The sequence below is a fragment of the Pseudomyrmex gracilis genome, unplaced genomic scaffold (genome assembly GCF_002006095.1).
Source record: "Pseudomyrmex gracilis isolate BER0280 unplaced genomic scaffold, ASM200609v1 scaffold_58, whole genome shotgun sequence".
Lineage (NCBI taxonomy): Eukaryota > Metazoa > Arthropoda > Insecta > Hymenoptera > Formicidae > Pseudomyrmex > Pseudomyrmex gracilis.
In genome coordinates this window covers 90,761-114,451 of record NW_018020642.1, presented here as the reverse complement: position 1 = coordinate 114,451, position 23,691 = coordinate 90,761, and the positions used below count along the sequence as shown (strand labels likewise).

Sequence of the window (23,691 nt, the reverse complement as noted above, 5' to 3'; positions counted from 1 at the left end):
CACACAAAGTATAAATATATGTAAATACTTTATTAAACAAGGCGGAATAATTACATTAATGTTTCAACACGCGGGAATTCAGGATTTATATAGGTTTGATTTTGAAGTGCAGTCCTATCAGCGAGAACACCAGGCATTTGAGATCCTGTACCAGGTAGTAGAAGCATCGCAAACCCTCCGGGTCCCGCGACTGATTGACGTCCAGAAGAGAACCGGTCTTGGACGTGGTGAACGATATGTGCTCGTCGCCGATCACGATTTCCAGTTCCTGGCGACCGACGCGATCCGGCTGGGGCCAAAGCGAGTCGTCCTCCTGCATGATCTCGGAGTCCTGGATGATGCGTTTCAGCTCCTCCATCACGCATTGATGCACGTACGCCTCTTTGCGGATCATAGTGTCGTTTTTGTAATTGGAGTTGTTGGCGTATCGCAGCTTGCCGTCGGGCCGAAATTCGAACTCGAGAAACTCGTGGCCGAACTTGCCCTTGTGGCCGACGTAATAGCGTATGTAGAAGTCCGTCGACATCCTGGTGCTCGTTTGTCAATAAATACAAGTCACAAAGTTGCGTGAAACACCGCGCTTTTAACAGCTTGTTGTGATATCCGCCATTTATATCAAACGTTAGGTTTGTATTGTATCTTTATGTGCAGTTTGCAATAATGAGCGCAAGTAAATTATGGCGGACGAGAAGTGACATTTCATTGGTGCGTCGGCAAATAGAGATCGCGCACGAATTCGACCAATCGGAACGAAGCGAGCAAGTTTAGTGAACTTCGTTCCGATTGGGTGGTCCGATGTGAGTTCGAAAGGCGAAAAATTTTATGAAAAAGATGATTTGATCAGCTGATCGGGCCATATTGTTGGCACCGATTTCGATGTGTCCGAGAGAAAACGTCAAAGAAATGTCAATTGTTGACATAAAAAACAGTATGTCTATTTCCATGCTTCTTTGTTGTACTGAATGTTGAAGAATAACGTTATAACGAGACAGAACAGATGTCCAACTAAAAAACGAAGAGAAAGAAAAAATCCCCATCATGCAAGAAAAATAATATTATCGTAGCACGCATTTCTCAACATCCGCGTTGCGATGATCCACGTTTATCGCTCGAGTTTGTAACGTACGTATATATATATATATATGTCAAAAACTAATAGATTAAAAAATTAATTCGCACGTGTTTAACAAAATTCTCGTTGCTGGTAGTAAAATTTCCCATTGAAACATGAATAAAAGCCACGCGAACAAGAGACTGAATCAGCTGCCGAGTTGGCTGTGGACCAATTCGACCACGTTGCCGCCGGTTTACAAGATGGTGTGGGAGGCGGTACGAGAGGATCGAGTCAGATCGAACGGTATGCAGAACGAGTTGCTCGTCGACACCAACAAGGTGTTTCCACTTTTACTCACCAGCCAACTGCCCACGGAAGTACTCGGTCACATATGGAATTTGGCTAATCAGAAATACGCGGGACAGCTGACTGAGCAGGAATTGTATATTGTACTGGCTCTTGTGGCTGCCGCTCAAACATCTTACACTTTCAACAGTCTCGATATATTGCATTTACTCCCTTTCCCACCGACACCGTATTTGAACATAGAGTGTTTGATGAATCTTCAACCTGCGCAAATGAATACGGCAAAACTTCAATATCATGCCAACGAAGAGTCCACTGTTGGCAATACGAGTATAGATGGAAAGTACATGCTTGATGTCAAAGGAAAACTTAAGAGAGTGCATGCAAGCACAATGGCTGATGCAAATGTGTTCTTCTCTAACAATACATCTGGAAAATCATCCAGTTTTGATGGCAAGATTCAGACTCCAGTTGGAAATAATCTCAATAACTTGTTCAAAGATGTGAAACAAACTTCCTCACGTGCCGAGCCGTCTGTATCATCCTTCGATGAGTCCTGTGATGAGTTTACGGAATTTCAGAGCGCTCCCATTCCCAATGTCTCTACTACTTCCAATATAGTACTGTGGGACAGCAAGCAAGGTTCTGCAATTGGCAGCAGACTTGCCAATCACAATCTAGGAGTGAAGAAAACAGTTGACAAGGTCAAAAAAGTTGCTTCCGTACCGAAATCCATGGAAGTTAACATGCAAGTTCACGCCAATGTGTCGTCATATCAGAGCAGAGATCATCAGTCCGCGTTAGAGCCCTCACTGGATTTGTTTCCCAAGTGTGCGGTAAAGAATCAGTCGAAAACAGTCATACTTAAAGATACCGTAATTCGCAATAATGACATACCCAAGGATTACAGTGACGCTAGTCTAGCAAGCGTGTCCGAGACACATGCTACCAATGACAAAGAAATATTACCTAAGGTAACACCAAAGGTAAGCGAACAATAACTTCTGTTATATTATTGATTATGACAGCGAACGTGTCTTTATTTTTGCACATGAGTTTAAAGTGGATATATATATTGTGTGTCTGATATGTATGAAATATCTTGTACATCTGTAGGCTGTTACGGTAGATACGTCTGATTCTGTTCAACAAGATTTAATGAGCTTGCAACAAATCGAGGATAAATACAGTGCATTACGCGCATTAGTTCAGGAAACCTCCACTGCGAATGATGCGAGTTCGAACGTAAATTTTAACAATCAATCGGCCGACGAATTCGGGGAATTTATGTCTGCGGAACAACCGTCTACCAATCCCTCGACATCAGATGCTTTGGATACCGAAAGCTTTAGCAATATACTCGCAGATTTTGATTTCAAAACACATCCTACTGTCGACAACAACAGTAACTTAACGAACATGAACCTGGTATCCGAAGTATCTGAGTCGTTTAGTAATCTAAAATTTGACGATGGCATTGAAATACAGTCTGTAGAATCAGGTTGGTGATTTCACACACACACACACATACACACACGTCGCTACATAGTTTATTTTCGCTTATGTTTCGTTCAAATCAAGTAGCATATTATTCTTAGGAAAGAATGTTCAGAAAGAGGATGCTATTTCGATAAATAGTGTAGAATTGATTAGTGGGCCGTCTGAAGCACTGCCACGATCTGGATCTGTGCCTAGTTTAGATCTTAAATCATTTTTGCCTTCGAACATAGAGGAAGATCAAGCTGTAGAAACGTCGCAGCAGGTACGTATGTCACTCAAGCATAAACAAGGACTTCGACATATAAACGTGTGCACATGTAAATAAAATATATATTTCTTTATGCAAAAAAATATCGAAAAAAAAAAAAACACTACTGTTGTAGACTATGTACTGGGAATGGAAGCAGTATATGGAAAGTTGTATTTTGCTGTTACAAGTAGCAGCCAATATATTCACTAGTATTACATCAGAGTTAGTCTTGAAAGAAGTCTTGAATTCGGCTCAAGGATACAACTTTCTTTGTCGTAAGTATCTTTCAAAAATACATTTATTTATGTAAAAGTGGGAGTAAAAAATATATAAAACGCATCTCGTTAGAATTGGCCGAGGTCGCGGCTGTTTGCAGACGCGTTAATTTTTCATACAAAGAGTTGGATATAAACATTGTTGGATTTGATGACCTTTTGATGGACATCGATCGGGTTTGGGCTGAAATGGAACCTTTTTACGCGAACATACCGGTGAGTGTCATCTCCGTGCGTGAAACTGTATTATTTTTGTAAATAAAAACACAAATATGAAACATCAGGTGACAATTTGTATGCAAGATTTTGTCGCGTTGTAAAATATATTCGCGCGTACTCATGAATTTCAGATCATCACCGAGTTACCAGTTTGGCCGTTGCACCAAGGAGAATGTATTACTTGTTCGCTGTGTCTGACGGTTATCACGAGCGGTCGAGTTATTTATAACGACAATAGCTATCACGCAACTTGCGCGAACCTGTGGCTTAATTGCGTGAATAACCAATTACCGGTGATGCGATATAATCATCTGCTTTATCAGTCGAATATATGTCCAGGAAGTCATATTTAAAGTATCAATTTGCACGTAACGCGTGTTTTTAAATTTAAATTAAATAAGAATACAAATTCTTCGCGAGAGAGATCTTATATAAATGTGTATAAGCTGATTATTATTAAGAGCGATCTCTTAAAATGTAGCTCCGACACATATAGTTTTCGTCAATATATCGAAAGTCAGCACTCATGCACAAGGCAAAGTTCTACTTAAAAAAAAAAAATAAATATATACACGTGTACTTAATTTATGCTCCTCGAGAATTCTTGGCAGTACACATCCGCGATGAGGCGGTCGCGTGTGTGAAGTATATACGACATATTTCAAAACGAACAACGTACGGATATATTTCAAATAATCGATCTAGATCGCAATGTAAAAGAAAAACATACTTAGTATTCCTATATAAAATTATATACAGATTTATTGTAATTAACGTTGACTGGTGTCGCGCGGCCTATACACTATTCCTCTGCTCTTCATTTCTCTGATGACACCAGCTGGCAATCGTCCCGATACAGATATGGCATAAACACCTTTGCAGAAGCGATCTGAAGAAAAAAAAAAACAGAATCTCTATTAATAACGTTAGATGTGAAACAAGTGTCTTGCGCAACTGGGAAATAGAATTTTATTTCTAGAAAAAAAAAAAAGAAAACTTTTTTATTTGTAAATTCTATTCCATGTTAAGAAAATTACACAAGTGTGTTCTCAGAAAAATACTGTTTGAAGGACATGTATAGAAAATTATATAAGTATGTTTAGAAAAAAAAAAAGTAAATTGATTTCTCTAATAAATATAAATTTATTGCGGTAACAATTTAAATATATAAGACTGTTATAAATAAATCAAACCTAGACTTACTTATTCTTTGCCACTTGCACACCCAGCTATCTTCTGGACTCATTGCAGCAATCATTCTGCAAAATCAAAAATGTAAACAGATAAAGTACAGACTTCAAGAAATGTTTTCAACATTGTTAACTGACATGTGTGTACACAATAATTTTAATTATGTATATATTGTTGTACATTACCCGTCAAAGTTGGAACTAGTGCAGTCAAAAACATTGTCCTTGTTATTTTTCATACGTAAAAACTCGTCACAGTTGTCACAACCGTCAAGCTCGAATTGCTCGAAAGTCTGAAGAAATAAATAAAGTTATTAACAAAGTGTATATAAACAACACACAAATGTTTTGCTGAAACATACCTTAACTAAAGAACACACCAAACACGCTCTCAACTGGCGCAAGTCTTTCGGCACCGTCTCCATAGACATGTTTACGTCGTTATCTTAGGTTAGGGTTAGGTTTTCGTTTCAGCCACAGTGCCCAATTATTTTACAAAAACACCGTTAACGTAATGTTCGCTTGATCAGGTCTTTGGTTTTTGTCACTTTTTAAATGTTACGTCGGACATGTGATGTAAAAACACGAAGTTTGTTCGTTTTTTCTGCCGCGCTAGAACGAGTGCAAACCACTCCAAACATCCAATCTGGATTCACGTTACGCATGCGCGTAACGTCATGCACGTTTTGCGAGTGAATCAGTGAACATAGAAGGAGTAACTCCTTTTGTGATATGATAATAGTTATGTGCAGAATAACAGAATTAAGCAAGCAAACTGTTAAATTAGCCAGATAGTGTCAAAAAGTCTGGATAGGCGGAGATTTAGACGCGGTAAGACGCGTTATAAAATATCACTCAAAGAAGCAAGCAATTATGGCACCAAACAAAGTACGTATAAAAAAACAATAATATATTTGTATTAAATTAGTATAAAGTTATAAATATAGAGTATATATATATATATACGTACTTGTGCGAATATAATTTTTTATATTGTGTATACCGAATTAATTACAATCAAATATATCTTATGTTGTTTAGAAAGACAAGGGAAGATATTTGAACATTGGAGACCGTGTAACGCTGTTGAACCGATTGGAAAAGGGAGAAAAAGCTTCCAATTTAGCCAGAGAATACAATATTACACCAGGGGCAATATCAAAGTTAAAGAAGGCCAAAGAACACATACAGCGACAGTATTCAATAATTCTTGAGAATCGAGGAAGCGCAAGCAAGATAAAGTTCACAGTTGAGAATAATCATCTCGAAAGATCTCTGTACGAATGGTTTATTGAAAAGAGAAACATGGGCGATACGGTAACGGGATCTATGTTGCAAAAGAAAGCAGTGGAACTGAACGCCAAGTTGAACGGTTCCAGCACGTTTAAAGCGTCTACGGGTTTTGTGGCTAGATTTAAAAAAAGACACAATATTAAGCACCTGGCTCATCAGGGTGAGAAACCGACTGTTGGCAAAAAGGCAAATCAGTTTTTTCAGAAAATAGCGAAATATATTACCGAAGCTGAAATACCGTTAGACAGAGTTTACAATGCCGACAAAACTGGTCTCTTTTGGAGGATGTTGCCAAATAGAATACCGACTCTCGACGATAGCCAGTCATCCGAAAGAAAAATCTACAAAGACAAGGTCACTTTAATGATGTGCACAAACGCTACAGGGAGTCACAAGCTCCCGCTTCTAGTTGTGGGAAAACACGATCAATCGGATTGTTTTAGCAACGTACACGCTTTGCCTGTTTTCTACAAAGGACAAAAAAATGCTTCTATAGACGGTGAATTGATGTTACAATGGTATCAGGACATTTTTCTTCGGGAAATAGAGCAGCATCACGGGTCAGATAGCAAACAGTGCCTTCTTTTACTCGAGAACGCTCCCTGTCAGATATCGATAGAACAGTTCAACTCAATTAGCAAACAATGTCAAGTAATATATTTACCTTCCAATGTGAAATCACTTGCACAGCCAGTGAATCAGGGAATAATTGCGAAATGTAAACAAATTTACAAAAGCAATCTTCTCCGACTGATACTTGCCGAAAATACATTCGAGGATGTGCAAAAACTTTTGCAATCGTTCGATCTGCTTCGTTGTTGTTATCTGATAAGCAACGCTTGGGATGCGATAACAGACGATTATATAAAAACTGTTTGGAAAAATATTGTTTCAATCGATAAAAATTTAGAGCCACGGTGCGTTCAAGACTCGCAGCTTGCGTCTTTCACGTTTGACAAAATTCCGAATTCTAAAGAAATTATCGCGTGGTTGCACGATAACGACGACGATGAGCCAGAAGATGAAACGTTAAATGATCAAGAACTATCGTCTCCGGAGAACAATGAAGAAACCGACGAAAATGAAACGGAACAAAACAGATGTCCGATCGAACGTGAAGTTGCGGAAGATGACATTGCGGCGAAAGATGCTGTTGTTGCAATAAATACAGTAATACAGTACACAAGAAAGGTCGAAGTCACTACCGAGGAATTTAATTTTTTGTTTAAACTCTGGCTACGAGCAATCAATGAGCTTCACGATACGTAAAACATTTTAGGTAGCCAAATGACAGCGGTGTGATCTGCGATCGGAACTTCGCAGATTTCACTCTGTTTTGTGTCAAATATGAAAAATTGTTCTAGACATACATATATAGCGACAACGGCACAAACGGTTTATAGTCAAGGTTCTTTAAATTATAGAAAAGTTTTAAAAAAAATTTCAATTTCAATTGTAAATATATTTATTATTTACGGTATATACATATGTAAAAATGCATTTATATAATATACAAATTATTTCTTACAGTACATTTGACTTTTTACTGACTCACAAGCCTCAGGTAGGTCCGTACCATTCTCTGATTTTTTACATTAGAAAATAGATTTAATTACAACAGATTTTAATCGACGTCAATTCAAATTTTACATTGAGCGAATTCAATTCTTGTATAAAAGTAATACAAGTGCATGAGTGTTTTATTTGGAATATTATAAAATTTTTTCTTCGCACTTGCAGGTCATCTTATGCGCGTTTTCGCGGTTAATTCGCGCCCTTTAATTCACGCACGTGAAAAAGTTTCTACTCCGATTGGTTACTCCCCCACCATATTGTTTCCGCTTGCGTTTTGATCATAGCTCGTTTCTCTGTCAATTATGTACCCTTGACTTGTGTCTCTAGGTATATTTGTGTCGTTAATGGTTCACTTCGAGGTCAAGTGTGTGTGTATGTGTGCGTGTGTATCTGACGTACGTCCAAAAATCTGAAGTCATTCTATAACATTTGTTCGATACATACTGTTCAACTCAAACTGGTGCGATTTGATACTCGTTTAAGTTAGTTTTGCAGGATTTTTCCCGTCGTGTAAAATGGAAGAGTTGGGCATTATTCTGCCCGATAAGGTAAGTTTAACTTCGATCTGTATAATTAACACGATCCGAAAACGCGCAGATAACCTTTTTATAAGTTCTCGTGAGTTTTTTGCCACAATTGCAGTTGATAATTTTAAATGCTTTTTTATGTGGCCTATGTAAATCGCGATTGTGTTTACAGGATGTGGGTGAAATTGACTGTAAGCCAGTTACCGGTCACTACACAGGAGCTGGGGATGAACTGGATGTCGAAGATCTTTATACTAAATATAAGGTAAGTACATTTGTCTAAAATATATAGATGGTGAAAATTTAAGAAGTATATACAGTCATCTCTCATAAGATTAAATTGTGCAATCTTGTGCTTAGAAATTGCAAAGGCTGCTGGAATTTCTTGAAGTGCAAGAAGAATACATCAAAGATGAACAACGCAATCTAAAGAAAGAATATTTGCACGCTCAAGAAGAAGTTAAACGTATCCAAAGTGTACCTTTGGTCATTGGACAGTTCTTAGAGGCTGTTGATCAGAACACTGGCATAGTGGGATCTACAACAGGCTCAAATTATTATGTACGGATTTTGTCTACCATAGACAGAGAACTTCTGAAGCCTTCCGCCAGTGTAGCACTTCACAAGCATAGCAATGCTTTGGTGGATGTGCTGCCACCAGAAGCTGATTCTAGTATTTCTATGTTACAAGCAGGTAACAAAATCTAGAAGCTATTTTTTTTTCTTTTTTAATGTTTGTTACAAATAAATAATTTTATTGATGTACATTTACAGATGAGAAACCTGATATTCAGTACAGCGATATAGGTGGAATGGACATGCAGAAACAAGAGATCAGAGAGGCAGTAGAGCTTCCTCTTACTCATTTCGAATTGTATAAACAGATCGGTATTGATCCGCCGCGAGGTGTACTCATGTATGGACCACCTGGTTGTGGAAAAACTATGTTGGCTAAGGCTGTTGCTAGACACACTACTGGTGCGAATCTAACGCATACTATTATGAAATATTTAAGTTAATTATACACAAAGGTTTTAATTCTCTATTTTTTATTTTTTCTAGCTGCTTTCATTCGCGTAGTTGGTTCTGAATTTGTGCAAAAATATTTGGGCGAGGGACCGAGAATGGTGCGTGACGTGTTTCGCTTGGCGAAGGAGAACTCGCCGGCTATAATATTTGTCGACGAAATAGACGCTATTGCTACAAAGAGATTTGACGCTCAGACTGGGGCGGATCGTGAGGTGCAACGTATTCTTTTAGAGTTACTCAATCAAATGGATGGTTTCGATCAGACAACCAACGTTAAAGTTATTATGGCCACGAATAGGTAAGGCAGCTTGTAGTTTTTGATTGTTTAATTTTATTATAGTCTGAAGATAAAATGACATATCTATCTTCTGCCTATCTCTGTATGTATTTATTCATATTTCTTTAGAGCGGACACGTTGGATCCTGCATTGCTTCGTCCTGGTAGATTGGATCGGAAGATTGAGTTTCCGCTACCCGATCGTCGACAGAAGCGCTTAATTTTTTCCACCATCACCGCGAAGATGAACTTGAGCGAAGAGGTGGATCTCGAGGATTACGTGGCACGGCCGGACAGAATATCCGGTGCCGATATCAACGCCATTTGTCAAGAGGCGGGGATGCACGCCGTCCGTGAAAATCGTTACATAGTTTTAGCCAAGGATTTTGAAAAGGGTTATAAAAACAATATTAAGAAAGATGAATCTGAACACGAATTCTATAAGTAAATTTAATATATTTGTGTGTGTCCTTTAATCATTATACATTTATTCATCACTTACGGTATACGTATGTAACTAACATATGCATATTATATACAAACATTACGAGATTAAACTGGTGACTAATTACACTAATGTGTTCTCTCTCTCTCTCTCTCTCTCTCTCTTCTGATTCTCTATGATATCCAGTCTCTTTGTTGTGTTATCTATGTATTTATAGCCTAATATAATCAAAGATTTTTATAGATATTTAATAATAGAGAGAGTTTTCTTTTTTCTTGAAAAATTGTTTTAATGATATTCACTTTTTTCTGTCTCTCTTGCAAAAATACACGTGCAAACTTGGTTATAATTTTTTAATTGCGGAACTTACATATATATGTGTATACAAACGAATAAGTTTTCATTATGTCGCATTCTTTAAATAATCACGACGACAATTGTTTTTACAAAACTCAACACGAAGAAGCTTCGAATTCGGACGAGCACGGAAGAAAGAAAGAATCAATCACACTGAAACTTTTGAAAACTATTTTTGAATTTACATTAAGAAAAATGGAATTAGCGGTAATCGATGATAAGTCATCACTGATGTGTATTTGATATTGTAATAAATTTACACACGATTGTATATTAGGTGGCTTTACCCTCTATTATATTAAACCCTGAATTATCCATGATACTAACAAAATGCGAGGTAGGTATGATAAAAGACATTTTTTTGTGCGATACTGAACATTGTTCGTCATGTTTATTGAAGTCAGGTAATAAATATTTAATATATAAATATGTTCTCGTACGTTTTTACGACTTTTCTACAATCAAATTCATATTTCAGAGTTTGAACAAAAGGAACATTCTTTAAGAAAGCGTGCAACGACGAAAACACATTGTCAGACAACTTGGACCATGTCCAGATTTGATCGTGCAGTCTACAGAGCACTACAAGTTGGCCCTTGCGATCATTTAAATCTAAAATAGTCAAACTTTCTTGTCGAATAGAAAATAGATATTTTAATTGGCAATTTCTTCAGATTTTGAACAAACACATCGATGTTCTGCATCCTCGCGACAAGTACATATCAATTCCGTCAGCTTTGTTTCTGCATCATCTTCGTTGCTTTTTGCAACATGCTCTGTGTAGATTGCACCTCACGCCGGACCAAGCGAGAAGCAAAGAACTGCATTACAGACAATTCTGGCGCGATCAGAAAAGATCTATCGAAGATAGTGACGGTAAAAAAAAATACATATATTTAATTTCGTTTACATATAACTAACACATTTGTTTTTTAAAATAAAAACAATTAATGTTCTTCCTTTTCACTTCTCGTGGAAATGCGTAGTATTCACGAGGGACTTGGAAAAGCAGCGAAGGAATCATGAAAAGCTACTCGAGAATGTAATCAAGCAATATAAAAAAAACTTGGCCGTTGTCGTTGACATTAACAAAAAGTGCAACGAGGACATGGCGAATATAACGTATATCTATTCAATTTGTACTTTACATACGATCGAAAAGAAAAAAAGAATTGTATTATTCACGAAGGTAATTTTTTTGCAGTGTCAAATATGAGAAAAAACAATTGATGTTACATAAAGTATGGGAAATAGAACAAAACGAAGTACAGCGAGCACTGAACAGTATCACGGATGATCTCGAATCCTTGAAAAATATAAATGCAAATGTAGAAGAAGCTGTTTACAACCGAAGGTGCACAAACATGTATATACAAAATTAATATTAAAAACAATATTTTCTATATATAGTTTTGCAATTAACAGATTAGCTGTCGAATCGAAATTATTGGCGGTGTTGACCAAATACGACACAGAAATTGGAAGCAGATATCGAACGTTGAAAGAACTCAGTCAAATTTATGAAAATGACAAACTAGAGAAACTCGCGCTTGAAGTAAGTCTATATAGTTGTAGTGAAATGAATGTATGTGTGACACAAAATTTATTAATTTGCTAGCAAGAACTGAAGGAACAAGAAGAAGAGTACGTTGCCCTATTGGGAGCGACCGATTTCTACGAACGTTTGGCTACGCTTCATCAAGAACGTTCCGCGACAAGTATTCAACGTTGGTGGCGCAGAATTTTGTTGGATAAAACCGCAGAGACAACTTGAAGAAGAAGAAAATCGAATAAACGACTCTCTCAAATCATTATCGTTGACTCATAAAAAATCGTAAAGAAAAAAAATAGATTTTGAAATGTATTATTAAATATATATATATATTGTATTTGCATGTGGTGAGAGTCAATCTAATTTATTTACATTTGTTGTACAACACGTGTCAGCTTTACAATTATTTTTTGCTTCTCTCAGAGTTTAAGTACAACATCTTCACTCCTTTTTTTGTAATAATTTTTTCAATTATATATATATGAACATATTTTTATATACTTTTTGGATATTTCGAATACAAGCAGCGTGTGCTATTTATAATAAAACATAATTACACATCTACGTTATGCGATTGTTATCGAAGACAGTGCCAAAATAGACAATTAATAAAAAAAAATAAAATAAAAAAAAACAAGTGTAAATAGATACATTTACCATATTTTAGCACTACATTTACGTATATATAAATACCATGCAATATAATTTTCACATGTCAATTAAAATTGTTGCAAAGACATTTCAAAATTCGTGAAATTTAAAGGTGGAAGAATCAAATATACTCATATCATATCAATGTAGCACACACAGTTTTGCACGTTATGATATATATATATATATAAATTGCACGTGTGATTAGATATATATCATTTACATCCTCTATATGTGTGTTTTACAACTTCTGGAAATAGGTTTTTTTTATGTTAACAGGTATTTGTCATTTATAATAACGACTATATTCGGACAATACAGACAAATATTTAGAATAAAAGAACTCTTATCTTACGTGTATATATATATATATATATGTATATTAGATATACGCGCGTAACATATTATACTTAATAATCGATGCAGCGTAAAATTGTTCGGATTAATAGTCATACAGTGATGTAGATAGACTTATATTTTTTATACACAAAAAGTGTCACGTCGGTTGAGACAAACTTTATATTTTTGTAATTTTGTTTCCTAAACAATATCGTAGTATACATATCTTTTTTTTCGACCGATCTAATAATATTATTATTATTGTACGTCTGCAAAATCGATGCAATATGTGATCGACTAACTATATGTAATACTGAAGAACACTGATTGTGAGGACAAAATTATTTCCAAAGTAACAATATTTTATATATATATATATATATATAAATATAATTTATATATGATAGCGATATATTATAATTAAGTACTGAATTATGGAAACGATTCAAATGGATTATTATATTTTCTGTACACGCATTTAGAAACAGTGATTGACATTTTCATGTTAAAATAATAAGTAATGTTACGTAGATGAAATATCTATGTATTTTTATAGAAATACGCGTTTCGTTTCGTTTAATCCAAAGCTATAGTGTATACATGTCGTTTTTTTTTTTTTTTTTTTTTTTTTTTAATATATATATTACTATTTCGAGTATTCTAATATTCGAACTTAAGAACTCGAAAGGGTAAATGTTCAGATTAATAAAAAATATCAATAACTATTCATGAACAGTGACCATATAAATATTTTGAATACACATAAAAAACAATTAGGTTTTGAACAACTAAGTGAGTAATAACAAGAGAGAACTCACATATTTGTTGTCAAGGCTCCGTCTTATTTCACTTTGCTTTTACATACACACACACACACACATGCACACATTGCTAAAACTCTTGTAAAACTTTTTTATTAAAAATAAAACTAAATAAACAAAGAAAAAGAACTATTTAACGCGTAAAGTTTAGAAACTATATAAAGTAAATATGTATACTTTTATTTTAGTGTACGAGAAAAACGCGAGATAATATGAATTTTTTAACGAAAAATCACACAGAATGATATATAATTATATCAAGACCGTAAAAGAAAACAATTGTCTGTAAAATAATAAAAATTGTATCTGCGCAAAAACAAAAAACAAATCTCATTGCATTACAATCCATTTTATCAATTACATATACACACACACATATATGTACATATAATTGATAAAATATACAAATATCAATTATATAAAATATTATATAAACTTATGATCTATGTCAATTGATTGTAGAGATTCCTAGCACTATAAATGTGAGTTCAATGTTCGCGATGGCTTTTCCATATCTTCAGTCTACCATCTGGTTGGTCCGGCATCGGTTGTAGCTGCGTTGGGTCCTATGAATGGATTTGTGGAAGCCGCTACATCGAAATAATTTAGTTAGTAATAAATAATAAAAGAGCGAAGTATTATTTATTGAACTATCGTCAGAGATATCGAGTACTGTTTTTCTACACAGATATAAAATGTTCATGTAACACAACTCATACACAAAATAATTTTGTATTTTATCTAAGTGCACATAAAAGATAACAAAAAGACGTAAGTTAATTTAGCGATAAGAAATACAAATTGTATGCAAAACAAACTGATGAGATGAGCAGAGTGATATCTACGTTATGAAATGTTAAAGTTCAATATGCAGCAATAACAATTGCACAATTGATTTCTGTATCTTGTAGTTTTTATAAAATTCTCAAACTATAATATTCAAATTTAAACTCACGTCAGATCTCAGATTTATCAAATTTGTCATTTATTTGATCTTTATCGTCAATATTATTATTACACGCAGCACATTTTAAATAAATAAAAGATGTTCAAAATTTTATTTGACACTTAAATGTAAAATAAAAAGCGTATAAGGTGATACTTGGAAGTAGCAATAAAAACATTGGCAAAGCATACACAATCACATGTAGAGTATATTTTGTTTTTTCATTTCACGATAAGAATGATAAGACCTATTTGATGTAAATTACAAAATCTGCAAGAAAATGTCTTAAAACAAATTGTAAAAGATAGCTGTAGAGAAACATATCACAAATCATAGAACATGAATATTAGAATATTCAAAATGTAAAAATAATCATAGAGATGAATACAAACAGAGCGTGTAAAAACACATTCTTCATAGTACATACATATTACTGACATGTGTTTATGTAACTAATGAAGAATATGTGGAATTGTATGTAAGAATCTTGTACGAGAGAGATATCATTTTTATTAAAAAAGATTTCTCTCTTTCTTCAATATGTATACGTACGTTACACATAGTAACATATACAATCATGTGATGTATAATAAATTACTACTTATATAGCACATATACATATATTATAATATATGTATATATAAATATTCATTTATACCGAGTGTTATACAAATTTCACTGAAATTCGCGACACCTCGAAAAAACGACAAAAGTCTTTCCAAAAATTGTGAAATATATATTTTACAGAAACATGGGAAAAAAATCGTGTTATTTATCTCACTCTTGATTGACGGTCTTATGTGGCATTAACAAAATTCAAATAGAAACAAACAGCAAGAATACCTTAATGATGATACAAAAGCTTAGATTTCAACTAAAAACAATAATACGGTTGTGGAAGTCAAGCGCAAATGTAATTGCATGATATTATCAAAGTGTAAAGTACACAGATTTAAAAAATTTCAGATAATAACTCAATACGCATATTGTTGATGTTCGTTGAAACAAGTTAAAATATAAACTTAAAAAGAGAGAATACTAGCTAGCTTATCTTTTTCCCTCTTCCTGTCTCCATCTATCTACTATCAGCGGAATATGTGGGAAAAAGAAAAAAAAAAAACAAATGTAGTTACAGCCTTTTATATACAGATTGACGCAGAGAGCATCTGTATGAATAAATCAAATTCAAATAATGATTCAACAATACTCAAATTGATTTAATTCACGTTGCAAGCAATCACATATGTCCAAAATGTTCTGATGTATATCGATTGTATTTACTCTTTGAAAAATTATATGTATTAAAAATAACAATTAAGTATCGCGAAACACAAGAAACAAAAGAGATAGAGCGAACGCTTGAGGGCGAGAAATGTGAGTTGAATGATCGATGACAATGTAAAAAAGATAACAACTCATAGTATGCTTTCTACACGTTCAAGAACTCGTAATACCAGTGGTATAAATCACGCGATCACCGCCGCTGTTTAGATTCGTGCTTTCGTTAACAGTTGATGCTGGTGCCGCTGATCCGGGTGCGGGCATGGCAAATATCGGTTGCTGTGCATTGGACGCGTTTTGCGCAGCGCCACTTTGAGGCTGAGATGTCACAGCTTCGTCATCGCTATCGTCTTCCTGCGAATGCACAGTTTTAATTGCGAAAATTGAAATACATTCGGATCATTCACTCTGAAAATAAATTATTTGGGACACATCTTACGCTTGTTGTATAGAAATAATATAGTGAAAATTTGTATTTTCATGTTATATCAATATATTCCCTCTGATTCGCTTCAGATTTTTCGATTTTTTCATACCAAGTCAACTTTTACAAGATTAATTTAGATGAATTTTGCAATTTTTTAAATATTTCTATCTGTTCAAATGAAAATATTTTCGCTGATATGCAAAGAGAGTTATAATAAAGAAGATGAATCTTATGATGACATGAAACATGAGAACCTGTCGAATAAAGCTGTAAATATTCATTCAAAGCTTTCATACCAGCAGAACCTGATTTTAAAATCGAAACGAGCAATATCAAAGAAGCGCAAGAAAAAGCAAACTTTTTGACTTTTCTAACTTAGATGCTTTATTATTTTGTTATCAAAAATTTCATAAAGAAACTAATATAGCTTTTCATATTACAAATTATTATGATAAGAGAATTATGTTCTAATTTGATATAAATTTCAAATTATATTCTTGATATAAAATGTTATTTCTTCACGTAAGAAGTTACAAGTTATGTTTTTATATTCTGCTATATGAAATTTAACAACAAATGAGATTCATTCAAAAAGCTGCCATTTTTAATATTTACAGGTACGTCATGCAGTTATGCTCACATTGGAATAATATTCTGGTCTTGTGCGGATATCGTAACAAAATATAAATTACAAAGAAACAAATCTCTACTGTTGTATTATTATATTTGTGTAAAAAATATATATACGTAAAATCATTCCAATATATAAATTTATATAACGAGAATAAAAAAAAAATAAGAAGCATGAATATTTACGAGACTGAATGAAGTTAAATGAAAAAATTGAAAAAATTGAAAAAGAAAATGAAAATTTCGAGCGTTATAAACACTTACCTTTCCGAACCCTCGTGGTTGATTTGTCACAACACCGTCTGGATTCTGGTTCCGCTATAATACAATAATAACATAAACAAAACCGCTAAACTATGTATACGCCTTTCTATGAAAGAAAACCATAATTTGGCATGTGTGAACAGAAGTTCATGCATTTCTAATTTGTGCTATCTCATGCAAAATTACAGATATAAACAAATATATGTACATATATATCGAAGAAGACATGTGTGTATGTTTAACAAAATATACTACAAGAAATATTTTTGCGAAAATATTTTTGCGAAAAGCGCTGATATATCGATATCTACGTATAAAGAGAAATCGCGATTTATAAAACTACAAGATATGTATGTGTGTGTGTATGTTTAAACGAGCGCGCGTATATTCAACTAACACCAAGAGAGCAGTGCCAATGCGATACAAAGCTAACTACTAACTGGTGCTTTATACAACAAATAATATTGAAAAGTTTCGATAAATACACACTTTTAAGTACGCGTTGATCTTATTTAAGTCGCATGAACTCCTTAAACCGTTTGTTATTAGATATCTATTAAGATCGTCTTTCCTTCCCGACACAATTTCCAACTATATACCGAAAAATTATATGTAATAAATATCCGATAATTCTCTAAATGTTCGTTTTAGCGTTATGTCTATTAAAAACTTTACTTGAATGTCAAAAAGTTACAAAAAAAATTGTGTTAATAAATATCATGCGGGATATATATACAATGCAAGAGCAGCAATTGTTTTTTTAATCTCTTTAAATCGAGCAAACAGAAATACTTGTTTGTCCATGGCACAAGTCATGCAGATATAGAAGAACACCATGTTACTCACTACACAAACTTCAAACTTCTTAAATATCACATCCAACATGCCATGTGTGAGTTTTAGTCAATTTAAAGATTAAATCTATTTTTACCATGGCAAGATATATATGTAAAAAAGAGAATATATTTCATTATATTTTTGTGTATTTTTCATTCTGCAGCAAAGCATAATAGCGAACATGTTGAAGATGTGTAAAAAATAGTAGTAGAATGCACATGAGTAAAAAACATGATGTAATCCACAACTCTTTGCACAGTGCGCGTTTAACTTTATCAAATAAATCTCTCACTTATATAAGAGAGAGAATATCAATGTGCAAAGCTATAGTCTCAAAACTCAGATATATACTTCTGTTGATATTAAATGGTTTCTTATATGTGTATTTTATTTGTGTTTAAGAATAATTTAAAATATTATATTCTACTAAAAAAATATTAAGATCGATGAAAAATACTAGAAAAGACATTAAAAATTAGGAGGCTAAGTGCTAGTAAAACCTTCACAGTCGGCTTGGTATGAGAATTTTCTTACAATACTAGATTTGTTATAATTGTTAATAACACATTCTTTTTTTGAGTCACATATTATAAGTTTGTCATTGTGTACATTCTGCTTTATCTACTTAATTCTCTAAAACTTCATTTAAAAAATAATAATAATGTAAGACTTGTACAAGTTTTTACCTGTAAATTATGGTATTCACCGCTATCCTCAGGTGGAGTGGGTTTGCATTTACCACAACAGAAATTGCAACAGCAGCAACAACAACAGCAACAATAACAAGCAGTAATTAGTCCACAAAACAGGAACAGTGCCTGAAAACAAACAGAAAAAATATTTTTAAGATACAAATGTTGTATATATGTCATCAATTATACATGTTTACATATTGCATTATAAAACAAAATTTATTTGTGTCACTTATAAAAAGGAGGATGTGACTCATTATTCTATCTCACGTTATCTCATATTTAGCAGCCACAGATGACTATGATATGCATGTAACATGATCCGTAGATAATGTGTGCATATAAACTACTTTGTTCAATTTAATCATTATCTCACAGTGACATCTTATATGATATGTGTTAGATATTACGTTATCCTTACCTTGCACCAACCAGAAGTAACAACAAAGTAAGCATTAACATTCTCTTCTCCAAATTGTTCTGCGACATATAGACCAAGAGATCCATAGTTATCATATATGTTACGTTTTGTTAAATCTGTCAGGATAGCATGTGCCCTATTTATTTCTTTGAACTACAAACATACGACACAAATTATAAGATATCGTTTTCTGTAAGAGAGAAAACACAAGACAAAAATTACACAAGTAAATCAGAATAACCTTCTCAGCAGCCTCTGGATTGTTGGGATTTTTGTCAGGATGATACTTGAGGGCCAGCTTTCTGTACGTCTTTTTAATTTCTTCTGAGGTAGCAGTTTTTGGGATTTCCAAAATCTGGTACAGGGAATCCCCTGCTGTACTGCGGTAGAAAAAAAATATAAAAAAACGAATCAATAAAATTATCTGTGATTAAAAACCGCAATAACTTATCACAAACACGCTACGAATTTATATACGAAAAGATCTTTTAATTTTCTAATCTTTCATTACCATTTCCATTATATTTGTAGAGATCTCAGATAAGTTTCGAGTCAAGGACACGCAAGGGCGTATCACATCGTATAATAATTTACATTTATATAAAATTCGTTTTTTTTTTTTTTACATATATACCATAACAACCGGTAAACATAGAAAAAACATAAAGTCATAGGGCCGTTTAAATGTCACGTTCACTGTCATGAATAGTTTAATAGTTATCAAAAGAAATCGGATGTAAAGAAAAGAAATCAACTGATAAGCATGCACAAGTAAACGTGGCGATAAGAAACGATAAGCTACACACAGGTGACAGAGCGCAGTTACAGCGTTGGGCGTCTTCAATGTCATGACGTATTTGTCATTCGTTACTTACGACATTTTTCTCCTGTCCATGGCGAGCGATGCACTGGATTCGTCGGTTTTAAATGTAAATTAGTCCGAGCAATAAACTTTCCTACAAATTGATTTTTTTTTTGAACGAAAAGATACTACGCAAACATTTCGCAAAACATTCTTTTTACAGAGGTGGTTGAGAGCACCATCAGAACGTACCACACGAAAGGCACGATTCAATATTTTAGTTCCGTCAGCCAACGCATATGCGCCAAAGTGGCGCTGAAAAAACTGTAAAGTTAGGTAGAGACCCTTGCGGTTAAGGTCGCCAAGTTACACCCTCCGCTTCAGCACCAAGGGTCGATTTTGTATCACGCAATGTAGTGAAAATTACAAAAATGAGCGAATTTACTATAAAATATCTACGATACTTATTGGTCAACAACTAATAAATTTGCTTACTTTTGTAATTTTCACTACATTGCATAAATACAGAAATAACCTTTAGAGCTCTATCAGCCATCGAACTAGACTTGAGATTTGATTGGAATTTAACCGATCAGAATCAGAAACAACCAACTTGAGTTTAGTAACTTTTGCTCTGATTGGTCGAACTCCAATCTAATCTCAATCTTAATTTGTCGTCTGCGATATGGACTTTAACAAGGTCGAAGTCACAGCTGCATCAAACCAAACCAAATAGGACATTGTTGAAAGATGACAAGGACAGAATTTATGAGAATTAGGTTGTGATAAGTGTCAAATACGTGACATTGAAAAATCGTCAAATAATCAGTAAACTCTTGTAAGAAAAATGTCCCAATCACGAAATGTGCTGTAAAGCACATCTTTGTAAAATTATATTTATATGAAAAAACAAAGTTTTTCTCTCAATAGATAAATGAGAAAATCTTAAGTTTCCGGGAGTTTTGTGCAAAATCTTTCTACATGTGACAAAAAACGATACTGTATATTTATGTAGAATAGATATCTACTTTGAGAAAATAATTTGTTTAATTTAGATTTTGTAATATTCACTGTAATTGTTGTTTGATACAAAATGCAGTGTAAAATTGATGACCTACCTGATGAATTATTAGAATACATTCTGAGCTTGATACCACCCTACAAAGATCTTCAGGAGTGCAAGCTTGTTTGTAAAAGATGGTACAGAGCAACCAAAAGTATGCAAATTCTCAATATATAAATATGTACAAATTTGTGTGTTTTAATATTTATTCATACATGTTTTGTTATCTAGATGTGACAGAATACAGTGAAGCACATTTTCAAAAATCTGTGGCTTGTGGATTATTAATATGGAAGTCATTGTCACTTACTTGCCCAATGTATCCTACTATTGCAAAGAGACATTCTCATTCAGCATGTATATATGATAATTCTATGTATATATTTGGTGGTTGCACAGCTACCTGGACAACTACATTTAATGATTTGTGGAGGCTGGATTTAGGAACAAGAACTTGGATCAGACCAGTCACCATGGGCAATTATCCATCACCTAAAGCTTGTGCCACTATGGTTTACTACAAGAAGAATTTTATTTTGTTTGGAGGATGGTCCCATCCATCACCTTATCCCTTGCATCAGGTAATTACTCATTAAAAATATGACTTAATTCTGATTTAAAATATTGTAATAATTATTAAAACTTTATATAATTGTTTTCAGCAATGGAAATTGTTTAATGAATTACATATGTATTCTATAGAATCCAATAAATGGACTGTTATAAATACATTAGAAACCCCACCACCAATTTCTGCACATTCTGCAACAATACATGGAAATATAATGGTTGTTTTTGGTGGAGCTAGTGGGAATGGATACAGGTACATTTCTTTAATAAAAATGCAAATATTGAATATTGATATTATTACTGCATCTGTAATTTCACACTTATACTTGTAATAGCTCTAATGATGTATGGTGTTTAAATCTGGATACATATAATTGGCATAAACAAACTACATCAAATGTAAAACCACAACCACGTTATGGTCAATCGCAAATTGTACTTGGGAAGAACCATCTACTTGTACTTGGTATAAGAGTTTAAGAAAAAAAGAGCTGAAGAGTAAATTACTGAATAGATAAGATTTTATAATCACACTTTTGAAATTACACAGGAGGTTTCACAGGACCAAATGCTGCTATGAACGATGCTTGGTTATTGACAATGGAAGGCACATCATGGACATGGAAGAAAGTTAACATGCTCAATGCAGAATGGGCGCCAACACGTATTTGGTGTCATCAAGCTTGTAAGGTAATATAAACATGTACTGTTTCCTAAATCAATGGTAATATGTTATTATTTTTTTTGTACAGGTAGGAAATTATGTTGTTGTATTAAGTGCAAGCAGACATCAAGTCAAGCCGAATGACATGAGTATTTCATTAAAAGTTGCTTCTCAAAGAAGCATCTCGCCACGTATGTGCGAATCAAATCATGCAAGGTCCTTATCCAGTATTCGTCATGTATTTAATATAGCGTCATGACGATTTACACGTTAACAATATCATTTGTTATTGATTAAACAGGCAAGGAAACTTGGCTAATGTAGATAGAGATGAAAATATAAACGGACGACACGGGGCGTTCTCCAGATCGCATATGCAATGTGCACATGCTTCATCACATGTACAAAAACCCATAAAACAACCGACAATTTTTAATAACGACAGTACTTCATACCTTGCTGCATTTAACGATCAAGTTGTGCGTAACAACTCCACTCATCGACAACGCTTAGAATTTTTAACAAGAATGGAAGAAAAATTTCGAAAACATCAAATGAAGAAAGTACTTAAAAAATCCGAAAACACATTATCTATATTTGTATTGGATATCACCAATGTTCTGTCCGACGACTGTAGTGCTTCGTGGATGCCATCTAAGGAAAATGATCATTCGGGACCTGATGAGAGAATTTTGTATTCACTTGTGGTGGGGAAAAGAGAATTGATAGTCTTCGGAGGTATCCGAAAAAACGAGCAAACAGTTATCGATACCTATAATACCGGTGATTCTATGGTATATAACGATCTTCATTTTATAAATCCACCTCAATATATTATTTAATGTTAATGAGCAATCAAAAATATATTTATGTTACACACGTAAATCAAATCAAAAATTTATTGATCATCTTCAGTTTCGAATTGCCCTAAAACTGTCACATACCTTCCACACACGATTTTTTCTTTACTATTTCCTTTAAGATCAGTAGGATCTTTTCAATTTCTTGATTTTTCGCACACTTCGTTAAACTACTTGTGGAAAAAAAAGAAATCCGCGTATAAACAATGGCAACTACTTTATTACATGTACTCGATGTAATTTCCAATAAATCCGTCATATTTCCAAAGAATGATAATTGATTATTTACATTATTCGAACTTTGTGCAGATATATTCATCATAGGGAAGGTGCCATGGTTTGGTGCAATATTGGCTCAGCGAACCGGTTAAAGCTAGTCCATACGCCATTCTACGATATCAGAGGGAAGACTGAGAGAGCAGCCAAGGCCACATAAAAAATTGTTCTAAGTAGTTTTTCCGCCCTGTAAGCCAGCGCTATTTTCCCGCTATTTCCTAATTTCGTATTTTGATATCTCGAGAATCGAACAATGTCGACTGAGAGCTTTGACAAAGTACCTGCATTAGGTAGTAAA

At 33.9% G+C, this 23,691-nt stretch overlaps 8 protein-coding genes across 11 annotated transcripts; 5 read left to right on the top strand and 3 right to left on the bottom strand.

Moving 5' to 3' along the window:
* Positions 1 to 9: 9 nt before the first annotated feature.
* LOC109854018 (protein mago nashi homolog) lies at positions 10 to 627 on the bottom strand. Its single transcript, XM_020426691.1, has one exon. It carries the CDS (start codon positions 524 to 526, stop codon positions 86 to 88), a length of 441 nt encoding a protein of 146 aa, XP_020282280.1. The 5' UTR covers positions 527 to 627; the 3' UTR covers positions 10 to 85.
* A 207-nt stretch (positions 628 to 834) lies between these two features.
* On the top strand, positions 835 to 4,174 carry LOC109854013 (synergin gamma-like). Its single transcript, XM_020426687.1, has 7 exons — positions 835 to 1,122; positions 1,209 to 2,346; positions 2,477 to 2,861; positions 2,959 to 3,122; positions 3,244 to 3,385; positions 3,459 to 3,601; positions 3,736 to 4,174. The coding sequence occupies exons 2-7, from the start codon at positions 1,228 to 1,230 to the stop codon at positions 3,955 to 3,957; spliced, it is 2,175 nt and encodes a 724-aa protein (XP_020282276.1). The 5' UTR covers positions 835 to 1,122; positions 1,209 to 1,227; the 3' UTR covers positions 3,958 to 4,174.
* An 87-nt stretch (positions 4,175 to 4,261) lies between these two features.
* Positions 4,262 to 5,249, bottom strand: LOC109854016 (transcription elongation factor SPT4). The gene is made up of 4 exons (XM_020426689.1): positions 5,157 to 5,249; positions 4,981 to 5,087; positions 4,808 to 4,863; positions 4,262 to 4,493 (listed from the first exon to the last, which is right to left on the bottom strand). Exons 1-4 carry the CDS (start codon positions 5,223 to 5,225, stop codon positions 4,375 to 4,377), a joined length of 351 nt encoding a protein of 116 aa, XP_020282278.1. The 5' UTR covers positions 5,226 to 5,249; the 3' UTR covers positions 4,262 to 4,374.
* Positions 5,250 to 5,403: 154 nt separating this feature from the next.
* Positions 5,404 to 7,382, top strand: LOC109854014 (jerky protein homolog-like). The gene is made up of 2 exons (XM_020426688.1): positions 5,404 to 5,682; positions 5,836 to 7,382. The coding sequence occupies exons 1-2, from the start codon at positions 5,668 to 5,670 to the stop codon at positions 7,354 to 7,356; spliced, it is 1,536 nt and encodes a 511-aa protein (XP_020282277.1). The 5' UTR covers positions 5,404 to 5,667; the 3' UTR covers positions 7,357 to 7,382.
* Positions 7,383 to 8,021: 639 nt separating this feature from the next.
* On the top strand, positions 8,022 to 10,568 carry LOC109854034 (26S protease regulatory subunit 6B). The gene is made up of 6 exons (XM_020426717.1): positions 8,022 to 8,210; positions 8,362 to 8,454; positions 8,550 to 8,883; positions 8,964 to 9,167; positions 9,252 to 9,516; positions 9,625 to 10,568. Exons 1-6 carry the CDS (start codon positions 8,178 to 8,180, stop codon positions 9,941 to 9,943), a joined length of 1,248 nt encoding a protein of 415 aa, XP_020282306.1. The 5' UTR covers positions 8,022 to 8,177; the 3' UTR covers positions 9,944 to 10,568.
* LOC109854035 lies at positions 10,320 to 12,191 on the top strand. 3 transcript variants are annotated; one of them, XM_020426718.1, is made up of 8 exons: positions 10,320 to 10,504; positions 10,575 to 10,701; positions 10,776 to 10,885; positions 10,972 to 11,173; positions 11,284 to 11,419; positions 11,502 to 11,651; positions 11,723 to 11,852; positions 11,916 to 12,191. In XM_020426718.1, the coding sequence occupies exons 1-8, from the start codon at positions 10,346 to 10,348 to the stop codon at positions 12,069 to 12,071; spliced, it is 1,170 nt and encodes a 389-aa protein (XP_020282307.1). In that variant the 5' UTR covers positions 10,320 to 10,345; the 3' UTR covers positions 12,072 to 12,191. The 3 variants fall into 3 exon arrangements, with proteins under 3 accessions (XP_020282307.1, XP_020282309.1, XP_020282310.1); XM_020426721.1 differs by having other exon boundaries at positions 10,421 to 10,504; positions 10,575 to 10,634; XM_020426720.1 differs by having other exon boundaries at positions 11,502 to 11,625; positions 11,723 to 11,992.
* Positions 12,192 to 13,931: 1,740 nt separating this feature from the next.
* LOC109853988 (dnaJ homolog subfamily C member 5-like) lies at positions 13,932 to 20,348 on the bottom strand. 2 transcript variants are annotated; one of them, XM_020426634.1, is made up of 7 exons: positions 20,034 to 20,344; positions 19,400 to 19,538; positions 19,159 to 19,311; positions 18,732 to 18,863; positions 17,209 to 17,262; positions 16,061 to 16,241; positions 13,934 to 14,250 (listed from the first exon to the last, which is right to left on the bottom strand). In XM_020426634.1, exons 1-7 carry the CDS (start codon positions 20,051 to 20,053, stop codon positions 14,183 to 14,185), a joined length of 747 nt encoding a protein of 248 aa, XP_020282223.1. In that variant the 5' UTR covers positions 20,054 to 20,344; the 3' UTR covers positions 13,934 to 14,182. The 2 variants fall into 2 exon arrangements, with proteins under 2 accessions (XP_020282224.1, XP_020282223.1); XM_020426635.1 differs by lacking the exon at positions 17,209 to 17,262 and having other exon boundaries at positions 13,932 to 14,250; positions 20,034 to 20,348.
* A 158-nt stretch (positions 20,349 to 20,506) lies between these two features.
* On the top strand, positions 20,507 to 23,542 carry LOC109853986 (F-box only protein 42-like). The gene is made up of 7 exons (XM_020426631.1): positions 20,507 to 21,177; positions 21,255 to 21,604; positions 21,686 to 21,846; positions 21,929 to 22,059; positions 22,144 to 22,283; positions 22,346 to 22,473; positions 22,559 to 23,542. The coding sequence occupies exons 1-7, from the start codon at positions 21,054 to 21,056 to the stop codon at positions 23,097 to 23,099; spliced, it is 1,575 nt and encodes a 524-aa protein (XP_020282220.1). The 5' UTR covers positions 20,507 to 21,053; the 3' UTR covers positions 23,100 to 23,542.
* The last annotated feature ends 149 nt before the right edge of the window (positions 23,543 to 23,691 follow it).